The sequence below is a fragment of the Oryzias melastigma genome, linkage group LG22 (assembly GCF_002922805.2).
Source record: "Oryzias melastigma strain HK-1 linkage group LG22, ASM292280v2, whole genome shotgun sequence".
NCBI lineage: Eukaryota > Metazoa > Chordata > Actinopteri > Beloniformes > Adrianichthyidae > Oryzias > Oryzias melastigma.
The window spans coordinates 10734128-10746433 of NC_050533.1; the positions used below are offsets into that span (position 1 = coordinate 10734128).

The 12306-nt window shown below is 37.1% G+C and overlaps 1 protein-coding gene across 2 annotated transcripts in view; it reads right to left on the bottom strand.

Moving 5' to 3' along the window:
• Positions 1–12196, bottom strand: part of ppp2r5ca (protein phosphatase 2, regulatory subunit B', gamma a) — a 14665-nt gene extending 2469 nt beyond the window's left edge. For both annotated transcript variants that reach the window (XM_024268877.2, XM_024268868.2), the window contains exons 1-12: positions 11990–12196; positions 6248–6447; positions 4142–4252; positions 3927–4019; positions 3724–3854; positions 3594–3653; positions 3288–3396; positions 3021–3074; positions 2747–2917; positions 1616–1743; positions 1101–1202; positions 877–949 (exon numbers count right to left, since the gene is read on the bottom strand). In XM_024268877.2, the coding sequence (XP_024124645.1) occupies positions 877–949; positions 1101–1202; positions 1616–1743; positions 2747–2917; positions 3021–3074; positions 3288–3396; positions 3594–3653; positions 3724–3854; positions 3927–4019; positions 4142–4252; positions 6248–6447; positions 11990–12083 (1326 nt within the window). In that variant the 5' untranslated portion in view covers positions 12084–12196. The remainder of the gene's footprint in view (positions 1–876; positions 950–1100; positions 1203–1615; positions 1744–2746; positions 2918–3020; positions 3075–3287; positions 3397–3593; positions 3654–3723; positions 3855–3926; positions 4020–4141; positions 4253–6247; positions 6448–11989) is intronic.
• Positions 12197–12306: the final 110 nt, after the last annotated feature.

Here is a 12306-nt window from a genome sequence, read left to right on the forward strand (position 1 = left end):
TTTTTTTTTCAAAACAGTTTGAACCAAATTTTAAAAAATAAAAATTATCATAAAACCTAAACATTAGCAAACATTTAGTATGGATTTTTAAATTTTAACATTTAAAATCTCACTGAATGACAACAAAATATATAAAAATGACCTATAAATGTTGATGTTTGAACATAATTATGAACAACTAAAATCAGCTCTATTACATTTCTATTTTTTAAGCGCTACTGTGTAAAATAGTTTTAATAATTAGGGTTCTATCAGCATTAAGGAGGTCAACTCAATGTTATTTTTGACAAAAAAGGAAAAATTCTGCAATCAATTATAAATGTATTAAATAAATATATATTTTAACATTAAAAAGTCAGAGAATTATGCAAAAGATCAAATAAACACATGCAAAACTGGGAAGTTTTGCTCATTTTGATCAACTTTTATTTCTCCAAATAAAAAATGTTCTGCTTTTCTTTTTTTTTTACTTTTGCAAGCTAAACAAGTGTGAATGTTGAGAACACAAAATCTCAGAACACTAGCTCAAACACTTTGAATGCTTTAGAACAGCCAGAGCGTGTTCTGACCAGAAGTGTGCAAGATTTCTCCCGACTGTGTGAAAGACTCATTGTTATTCACAATAGCGTGCTACTTTTTTGGCCATTTTTCCCCCGTCTAATGTTCCCGACTGGTAATTTAGTAACAATTTTTGAGCCGTTACATATTTGCAAAACTGTTATTTTCTCATGTTAAAATATTTTTTTTTGCTAAACCTGTCAGGACCTAAAGCTGGTATGCATAGAAATCTAAAAATGATAATTTATTAAGTCGAAATTTCAGGTTCATACCATCACAGACAGATGGGTAAAACTGTTCTACAGAACTGCAGCTCACCTGTGGATTGGATTTAGCGAGGTTCTCGATCTTGATCCAAGCCTCCTCACGTTCCTTTGATTTTGCTTTTTCTCTGTAGAACAAAACAAACATTTTCTTTTTTATTTTCCCCAACTTATCTGACATCTTAAGAAGGATTTCAAACAATTCCAATCAAGTGATCAAGCCCACAATACATATATATTTATTTTACAATAAATACATAGAATGAATGGGAGCCATACTTGTTTTTTTCTGCCCTAAACTGCTGTGTGCAATCGTCAAAGAGTTTCTGATTCATCTCCATGAAGAGCTTCAGAGCGTTGTAGATGAGGCCGTGGATGGTCCTGTCGGAAAGAATACAACACAATTATTAAACATCATAAAAGTTTAAAAAATTCACACTTATTTTTTTTAAAAAGCAATGCAACAAAAATAAATAAAGTTGTCCCTCACTATTTTGTGATTTACCTTTCCCTTTTCTAAACAGTGTATCGAGTTCTGCATTCTGATTGGCTGTAGTACACCACATGTATATAAAAAAAAAAATAATAATAATAATCTGCATTTCCACTACAGAATGCATTCAGTTTTCCAAATGTACATACATATTCAATGTTTTTGAAGATTCATTCCACACACGCTCTCACAGAAACACACCCTTGAAAACACTATGTGAAGTATTTTGTCGTGCATTGTGTCAGAGAGGCGTGATGTTCAAGGTCAAGTGTGGACTGAAGTTTTGTCCGCACAAACTCACTTGTTCCAGTGCGTCTTTGAGTTGCGGTACAGAGCGGGAAACATTATAGGCAGAATCTTTGCGGCGTTGTCGCTGATGAGGCTCATGATGTACTCGTTGTTCCAGTAGTACAAAGCTCGTTCAGCCACCTTAAGAAAACAAGAGGAGTCAGACAAATCGGCAAAGAATGAGATACAATTGAAGATCACACAACTTTTTGTTAACTTTTTCTATCAAATAATTATTTGAGCAAAAAAAAAAAAAAACTTTATTCACAAAATTTTGATTTACATAATTGTAACAAAATGTTAAAGTTTTCAGTGCTCGTCAACAGATGTTTAAAACAAATATTGAAAAAGGTGCTACAAATCATTTTCTCCTTTCTCTAGGTCAAGAGAGACAGGAAAATATATACATATATCAGTGGGGCAAATAAGTATTTGAACACAGTGATTTAGCAAGTTCCCCCAATATAGTCATGGAGGGATCTGAAATTTGCATCAGGACTACTAATATGGCCAAAGAGCTGTCAAGAAACACCAGAGACCAAATTGTAGACCTTCACAAGGCTGGAAAGGGCTATGAGGGAAATTTCTAAGCAACTTGGTGAAAAAGATCAACTTTTGGAGCAATTATTAGAAAATAGAAGAAGCTAAACATGACTGTCAATCTCCCTCAGACTGGGGCTCCATGCTAGATCTAACCTCGGGGGATCTCAGTGATCTTAAAAATGGTGAGGAATCACCCCAGAACTACACGTGAGGAGCTGGTCAATGACCTGACAAGAGCTGAGATCACAGTGTCCAAGGTTGCTGTTGGTAATACTCTAATGGTTTGAAGTCATGCATGTCCAGGCCTGTATCAGGTTTGATCATTTGGGTGATCCAGAGGAATCATGGGAGAAAGTCATGTGGTCAGATGAGACCAAAATAGAGCTTTCTGGTCTTGATTCCACTCGCTGTGTTTGGAGGAAGAAGAATGATGAGGACCATCCAAGAATACCATCCTTGCTGTGAGGCACGGGGGTGGTAGCATCATGCTAGGGGGGTGTTTTTCTGCACATGGCACAAGACGGCTATACTTTATTAAGGAGAGGGTGACTGAAGCCAAAACAGATCTCCCCAGAAGCTCGTCTGGTCATCCGTGCCGTACCTGGAAGTGTGGACTGGATACACACTTTGCCAGCTGTCTGAAGAGAGGCTCCTGCACCTTCACGAACTCCGAGGGCTCGATGACGTCCAAGATCTCCTCCAGCTCATTGAGAAACATCACTTCCTTGGGACTGTGAGTCTTTGGCCAGTACTTTAGTAGAGCCATCACTACCTGTTGGATAAAACAGGAACAGAGAGAATGGCACGGTCAAAAATAATTTAATAATTAAAAAAAAGAACTTTTTTTGGAAACCAGATGACAAATTAAGACATACCGGTTCTGTTAGAGTACTGTCTTTTTCTAGAAACTGCACGACGCAGTAGGCCAGCTGGGAAAATAAAGAAAATAAAATGAGTAAAGGAGCAAAACATTTGAAAATCAGAGATGAGCACGAGCTCAAACAAGTTTTTTTTTTTTTTATCAGTAGCTGAAAAGTGAGGCTGCACTCGGACAACCTCTCATATGAAACTGCTGCCAGCCATTTCCAGATCCACTACAAACTCTTAAAAAGACCAGCTTGGATTTAAAAAAAACAACATACCTGTGGGTGGTAGACACTGAGTGATTTGACTTTGTGCAGAGGCAATAAAACTTTTAACAGGAAAATCTTGTGCTCCTCTTTTAGTGGTAAGGCAAATCCGTTGATTATACTGAAACACACACAAGCAATAATCTGAAAACTCTCTGGTGCAAATAACAACAACAAAAAAAAAAAGCAATTGACGTCACTCGTATTTAGGGAGATTTCACACTTAAGAAAAAGAACAAAACAGTTACAGAAATGACTAAATCCTGCACGTCAGAGGAGCTGTCACAGTTTATTGAAAACCTTAAGAGAATCTCTTACCTCCCAAGTATTTCTAGTAGTTCAGCTATTCCATTATGGTGCTCCGTCTCATATATAAACCTATGAAAACAGTCATGTTGAGTGAAAATAAACAAATCGGAATGACTGTTACAAAGAGGCGCGCACTGACCTATAGAAAATGTTATTGATCTGTTTTCTGATATACGCCCTCAGTCCCAGAAACTTCCCATAGATCCGGTGGAGAGTCGTTTTCAGGAAGTCCCTCTCTCGGGGATCCTCGCTGTCGAATAGTTCTAGAAGCTGCGAAAGCAAAACCCTTTTAAAATCTTCTCCATTGTAAAATGTAGAGCAAGAGCTGAAGGGGAAAAGTACCTGCATAACAAATTTCTGATCGATGTACTTCTTCGCTATGTTTGGCTGGAAATCGGGCGCTTCTAAAAATCTAAGGAAAAATTCGTAGACGAGCTGAAAAAGAAAAAAAAACAGAGTTTTAGAAAAAAAAAAATAGTTTTGGTAAATGTTCAATCAAAAGATACAGATGAAATCTGTCATTCTTTATCCAGCAATGGAGATGGCTAGTTATTAACCTGGAGGTGAGGCCAGGCCGCTTCAAGCGTCGGCTCATCCTCTTCAGGATCAAACTCCGCTCCGGTGGGGTTGGATGAAGGAGGCAACGTCCTGAACATGTTCACAGCAAACTGGGAAAAAAAAAAACACCATCACGCTTGATTGGTTATGTTTTCTTTATAGGTGAAAGATCAACCCCCCCTTTGCAAAAGGACTCTTCAAAGATTTTGCCCAAATAATGCACGTGTCTTGTGTTTCCAATGTCTCCGTGTCAACTGACTCCTTTGTGGGCAGCTGTTCCCTGCCAGGCAAATCATGAGACAGTGCAGGTGGCCGACTAAAACACAAGCCAGCTTTGTGTGAAAGGAAAACGTATAAGGTAGATATACAGCATAAACTGGGCCTTGTTTCAACTTTTAACTCATTATATGACCACCCATTAGATCCAAAGCTCTCACAGTATAGAGATTCTTTCAGTGCAGATACCACCGTTAAAATACAAATTTAACATTTGATTTTTTCAAATATTGATGTGTAGGACTGCCACAAATGATTATTTTAGTAGTTGACTAATCACTGATTATTTTTTTCAATTAGTCAAAAGCAAAGTGGATGTAAAGCACCATCTTAACCATCATTAGCTTTAAATTAACTCAAAATAAAGACAATGAAGATGATAGTATATTAAACTTTTAATGAACCATGCAGCCGCTGTCCTTCATTAGTTTCTGGTATTAAAACAAGATTAAATCAAATGAGATTGGCATCAAAACAAGGAACTATTTTACACCAAAGATAAAGTTTTGGTCTCATTGACTCAAATATTTAAAAAGTGTTTTTTTTAGTGCTGAAGGCTCACAACTTTACTACACTCTGACCCCATACAATATAAAGTAACAACTGATTAAAATAGTCATCCACTATTTTCGTGGCAATCGAATTGATTTGGTTTTCAAATTTCTTCGACTCTTAAAGGTTACATTAAAAGCTGTTTTTCTTCCAAGAAATTTGTTTAGTGGAAAATTTATTTGTTGTTTTTAATGAAGCAAAACTAAATAGACTTAATTTTGAAGCCAAACCTCCATTTTTACAAAAATAGATCACCGTCTGCAAAGCTAAAATAAACATTGTATAGGTCCTCTATGGGTATTTTTGCATGCATCTGTCAAAACACAGAATACTACCAAGGTCTGGGCAATATGGATTTTTTCATATCATTATATAGTTTTTTTTTCATATTTTATAACAATATACATCACAATATAAACAGAATAACGATATTTGAACACTCAGAACAGAAATGTGTGAACATCAGCAGGTTGTTTAGATTTAAATATTTATTTCCTGTCATACTTTCAACATAACAGATGCACTGAACATGATGCAACGGCTTTATCAAACTAAGATAAGGCATATATACACCATATATTTGTCTGCAGTGAGCAGAACATGCAATAAAAATGTCTTGATAGACATGCTATTGTCTATTCTGTGGTAAAAGTCAAGAGCTCAAAAATCTGGAGAGCATTTTGTGTAAAGTAAAGTTCCTTTTCTACACACTATAAAGGAACTAAATGAGTGTGAATATCCAAATTCAGCCTGTGATGTTAAAAACAAGAGGGAAAATAAAACACCAAGCGATCATTCACATCTGCTGCAGGCTGCAACACGCTAACAACCACTGAAAAAGTGCATGACAGCCCATCAAAGCTGAGCGGAGCGTATATTGTTGGTTTGACAGAAGTGAAGCTTTAACAACCAACTGTAGGCTTTTAAACAGGTTTTATGCCGTTTATTCAACACTTGGCATTCTACAAAACCATTTCTTGACATCTGAGGTAAGAAATAGTTATTTATATCGGTGAAAAAATATGTAATCAAGTTGAAAATTAAGTTCTAGAGAATAAAAAATGGTTTTATCACTTTCCATAAAAAAAGCAAATTAATTGAAGATAAAATGACAATTTCTTGTCTGAGAAACTAAAGCTACATTTAAAGTGAGGATTAAAAATAAAAAAGGAAACTTATTTCTTTTTCAAATGTTTGTCCGTAAATGTCCTCAAACATTCCCGCCCGTCCCCTCTCAGCTTAACAGCAAACTTTAAAGTCGCCCCTGCTCTACTGACCATGTGCACCACCTCGGGGTAGATGGGTTCTGTGATGACATTCCTGTTGTGGGTGATGTACTCAACCATTTCGCTCAGGGCCGCTCGCTTCACTTCCTTCCATTTCAGGTCACTCAGAGGGTCGGAAAGGAAGTCAAAGAGAACGCAGCACTGCCGCAGCTTCTGGATGAAGAGCTTCTCTTGTTCCGCGGGGGCCACATCTAGACAAAGAGAGGAGAAAAAATAAAAAGTCAAGTCAAAGTTAAAAGTGAGGGAACAAAGACGAGAGGGACAACTGAAAGGAGCTGTGACGCGGCAGCTGAGGATTTAGGAAAACATCTCTAAAGGAAGGGAGATTTGTAACAGAAAGAGAAGGAGGATGGTCAAACTAGGAAATAAGACAACTGAAACGTCAACGAATACTGGCAAATGTGTCAATGAGGCCAACACAGAGGGGATGACATTCATCTTCAGTGGAAAACTTTGTAAACAAATCACATAATAAATGAAAAAAACGGACACAATGATAAACTTTGGTTTATCAATCTCTATGAGATTTTGGCTTCTTGAAACTGGCGAGTACTTCCTGTTGGAATGCTAGAGGGAGGAGGTCACTCAGTCCAGATCTCACATACAGTCAATGTTTGTGACGCATTTCTAATGCAATTCAGGTCAGAGTGAACATTTTTCATCAATTTCTGAGTGGTTGTTTGAACCAAACGTCAGCAGTTTTACTCTCAAATCAATAATCAAGAATAAACAACTTCATCCAAAAGAAAAATGAAATCATTGTCAACAGATTATAAATAATACTCACTAATGGGACTTATAGTTTGTCTATTTCAGGTCAACAGTTTTTAAATAATCAAATATGTACTAGGAGGCTCTGAAACATATTTGCAAGATCAGAATTCCTTTAGAACATAAAAACCGTGAATACAATTTAAACAATGAGCAGCTACACAGACATTTTAGAGCATAAAATTCACAGAAATACAAAATTGAGCTGATAAAACAAGACAAATCAGGTAATGTTCTAAACAGGCAACTGAGCCACATTTTAAAAACATATTCTTTGCACTGATTATTCTGAACTAATTTGGTAGAAAGAATATTTTTGGGTAACTCAGAGGTAGTTTAATAGGTTAAATGCCTAAAATGGTGGTAGTACAAAAGTTTCTGATGTATTAGTAATGTGCTAGCAGTATTTCTATGAAAAATGTCTGGTTAAAGCACCCATAAAAGTTCATTTAAATGTAAGAGAGCATTTTAAACCCACATACACATATTTATATTCACAGTTATGAATATAAGGTGGTGGTTTGTACATTTATCACAAGAAAACCATGAGATCATATCAGGGGATTCGCTCCGGTCCTTGATTTTCCAGTAGGAATTGCTTGGTTTAGCCAATTTTATTAAAAGTGTGAAAAAGAAATGTGCAACAAAAGGAATTGTTTTGTAATATTAAGAGGCTGAAACCCAGAGAAATAGTTGTAATTTGAGTGTCTTTTAATGAAAATGTTCTTCGTTACAAATATGGAAAACATTTGTTAAAAAAAATAAACTTTAACATGTAGACACAATGAAGATTTTTTTTTTATTATTAAAATGATCTACATCACAATACTTGAATTGCAAATTGTTGGATCTAGTTAACTTACAAGCAATAATTAAAACATTTCCTGAAAACAACAAGCTTAACGAACTAAAGTCCTGAAAAGCCTCGTTTTCACTGAGCGGGACGGTACGGTCCGGTTTAGAATGGACCAAGAAACTCAGGTGAACGTTTCTGCTAAAAGTTGGAGCATACAGGGTGAAGCTAAGGTGCTAAGGTTATCCAGCAGCTCATTTTTTTCCACTTGACTTTTGGTTCTTTGTATAAACAGCATTTAATGTAGTTCGAGAGAATATTGCGGGTGAGGAATACAGACTTTCTTTTGTGGTAACGCCCAATTTTAAAGTTAGCTCCGCACTAACCAGGCCGGACCATTTTTTTAAGGACTTCCAACCAACAGGGGTCCAAATATGGTACAATTCGGTCTGGCTAAATTGGTCCATTTTTTGGAAAGGTTCAATATTCGGAACGAACTGCTCAGTGGAAACGAGGTAAAAGAGTTGAATAGAAGAAAGCATGGCGGCTATCCACAGAGGACTAAACTCTCAGTCAACTTCCACTGGTAAAAAGCCCTACTTCCATATAATGTATTTTTATTTTAACACAACCATGCTATATTAATGTAAATTTGAATGGAGCTGATTGCGAGAAAGTAAAAATACATATTGGATTGTTGAGAAAAAAAGTATTGAGAAAAGTTTTTGCAGAAAACGACAAAACTTTCAATTTATTGTAAAGTTGAAGTGATGCAAACATATCAGGTTTTTTTTTTAATAAGGAAAGACTGTTGATTAACAAGTTCGGCCGCTGAAACCTGGAATGTTTGCAGATGGACATCGTTATGGGAACAAAAAAGGGGAAGCAATTACGGTTTTTCAGATGCAACAATAAATCAATCAAGAAGAGAGCGGAGTCTCTCTCTTGCTGACGTGAGTGAACTGAGGCGGATCAGTAAACTACATGGAAAATTCACCAAAGATCAGGGGAGCCCCCATTCATGCTCAATGAATGGGCCAGAGCTGCATACAAAGTTTTATTCAGGAAAAACCCCAGTTGGATTGAACGTTAAAAAAATACAACAACAAAAGTAACAGTTGACTTAATTAAAGCACTTAAAAAAATGACTCAAAACAGGAAAAGGAAAGTTCTGGGGGGGAAAAGAAATACAGTTTGGAGTAAATAACAGGCAGCTAAACCGACTCAGTCATGCCCTCATTCTATGGAATGTACAGAAAGCGCCAAAGCCCAAGGTGCACAAAAGTAGGGTGTACAAACGCGCACATGCATGCACGTACACACAAGACATTCCTGCAACAAAGCAGAATCTAGGTAAGAGGATAGATCTCCTGCTCAGACATAATGGAGACTTGGCTCAGACACACACATGCACTTGTGCAGTGTCAGTTTGGTATTAGCAAATTAATCACGATGACAGTTTGAGGCTGGGAATTCCACAGGAAAAGTACGCTTTCTATTATCCAGGAAGACTTGGCATCCAAGCCGATGACACACTTGTTCAACAAGAGTCCTCCGTAAAAATGTTCAAGCTTCGTAAATCAAGTGTTGTGCTGCAGCACACACTTTTCTTCCTGGTTGCAAAGGGGGCTTACAGCTGAGCAGGAATGTGGTATCATGCCCTGCACCTCTGACTGAGTCCGACTTAAGTTGCTCCTGTTACATAAGGCTGTCTGTCTGCGTTAGAAACTTTCTGTACTCCTAAAATACTCGCTGGCTTGTTGTGCAACAAATAAAAAGCCCACTGTTGGGATCCCAAAATTGATGCTTTGCACAATGTGACTTCTATAAATGTAATTCATAGAAGCCTCGGGTGGGAAACAAGCACACACTCACTCACACAAGCACACCATGTCTTGTGGAGAACAAAGACAAAGATTTATCTTAATGTCCCCCCTGTTCAAAACAAATAATAAATAACTGGAGTCACGTTGGAACTGCTGTCTTTAGTTTTTCCGTCTAAAAAGGAGGTTGGGTGAAAGACTGAAAATCTGAAACCAGAGCTAGATTGGCAACCGGCTTTATCGACGGTATGCTAATGATCAATGCAAATATTGACAGCTCACTATTTATAGCTCGGCAGAGGCAATGTGTCACAGATTTAATTGTATGTGAGCTACATCTGATGGATCCAATCTTCCTTGTTTTGGCACTGTGCTCGTTTTATTATCAGAATATTAAATTCAGAATGTGAAGGATGTTTGTTCCTGTGTTTCCAGAAGTTTCTGACAAACAAATATTCCTAGCTTTCAAAAGAAATGTGCACTGGATGCAGTCTGATATTTATTTGTCCAAAGTGTGTACTTGAACCAACAACTTGCATGCATTTAAAAAATGAAATACCGGTACTTAAATGTAATGCATGTCTGTCGAAAGGAAAACGTGTACATGAGGGGTGCAGTCCTCACGGTTTTATTTTTTCCATTCGATACATGGTTTGCATATTACAAAACAACAACAAAAAACTAAAATTTTTAGAAAATAAGAAAGTAACAATGAAGAAAAAAACCTTTAGCTGGTTCATTTAAAGGCTGATGTAATGTAATAAAACAATAAATCCTTCTTAAATTTAGCATGTTTAACATTTTAAACGTCAAAATACTGGTGTGCAAAAGAGATGGAACAATTCACTTTCCCCATACATATGGTTTGGTTTTCAATTAAAATTGTGGCAACCCTAATAAATAAAAGCTCCAGTTTCATAGGTTAATAAAAGCAAGTTTAGAAAAAGCCTATAGCAAATTAAAGCTCGATGATCAGAGCATTTGTCAATTTGATTACTTCATTTTAGTGGTGTTCAAGGGGGTTGTTTGAACATGCTGAAGCAGACACACTGACTATGTAATCATTAGTCACCACCACCAACTTGTCACTCAAGGCTGGTGTCTTTAGAGAAACCGACTCTGAATAAAATTGTGTTTTTTACCATCTTCTTGTAGCATTTTTCTGATGAAGTAGAGCATATATAAAGAAAATAAGCTTAAAATTCAGTTTGAGTATTTATTTATTCTAATAATTGTGAATCAAAAACAAAAACGTCATATGAAAAAGCTTGTAGGTGTGCCATAGAAGCTACGCTCTTCCTCATTTATGAACAAACAGATCCATGTGCGTCTCCGTTTTCCCTGTCCAGTTAGCATCTTGCTCCAAACTGCACCACTAATGTTAGTTTTGGGATGTTAGCTGGTGGGAGAGCATGTAAACAGATAGATAATGGGAAATGGGGGCAGGCTTACTCCATGCCAACAGTTCCGCCCACAACTTAAAAAGCTAATTTCTGATTTACTATTGCCACTTTATAGAAACTACATCCTAGAAAAAAAAAAGATTTTGGGGAATTTGGCTTAAATAAATGGCACAATTAAAAGACAACTGGAAACATTTCTACAAAAGATAATTTCAGATATACTCATTAACTGTTACAAAAACTGATCTGAACAACTGGAACAAAACACCGTATAGAACATAATCTTAAAATATTACAAATAGCTTGGGAAAAAATTGGAAAATTGGGATTTATTGACATAAAATATATACTTTCAGAACCTCCCATTTAATGATTAAGCTTCCTATTTACACAATAATGAAAGGGAGGCTATTGCTGTGCCAGCAGTTATGTTCCGCTTACACTGTGACCAATTTGTACTAAACTGCAATGTAGCAACGATGCTAGGCTAACTATAGATGCTACCAGAGGAGTAAAAGCTAATTTTGGTTATTGTTAATTAAAATATTATGTACAAGAGCATACTATGTAAAAACCTAAATACATAAAGTGCAAAAATATTGTAAATATAAACGAAGTGAGGAGAAACCCTGCTTTCAGCTATGAGCTCACTTCCTTTGACATCACTAGCTCAGCGGGGGGATGGGCAACGAGCAGTTAGCTAGTAAAACCTGATTTTTTTCTCTTCTTGTAGCTTTTGCCTGTCGCGGCTTCGTACCGACTCAACAAGCAAGCCTGTTTAAAAAAATACAACGATGCCGTTTTCATAAAAAATAATTAAAACACGGTATTCCAGAGAACGTTTGAACGCGGACTAACTCGGCAGTTACCGGTGGAGAGGAGCGAAGCCACTCCGCTCCAATTCGCTAGCACAACACAGGAAGGATATTTTGTCCCCACATACCTCTGAAGTGCATAAGAGCCACCGGTTGAAAAGGCCCGTTAGAATTGGGTGCGTCCACAACCATCCTGTCTCCAGATTTATTGCATTTCAACATTTAAACCTTGGCCAGGGAGGAAATCGACTCAGGGCGAGAGGCCAACCTCCATTTTAACACAAAAGCTGATCAGAAAATGAAGCTCTCCGCTGCTGGAGGGAACAGGCTTAGTTAGTGATGTAAGCAACAAAGGGGCCGCCTGATTGGTGGAACGGGGGCACGGGCTGCTGAGAAGCTGAGACGTGATTGGACAGATGGGAAAAAGGGGGCGGGCCAGGACTGG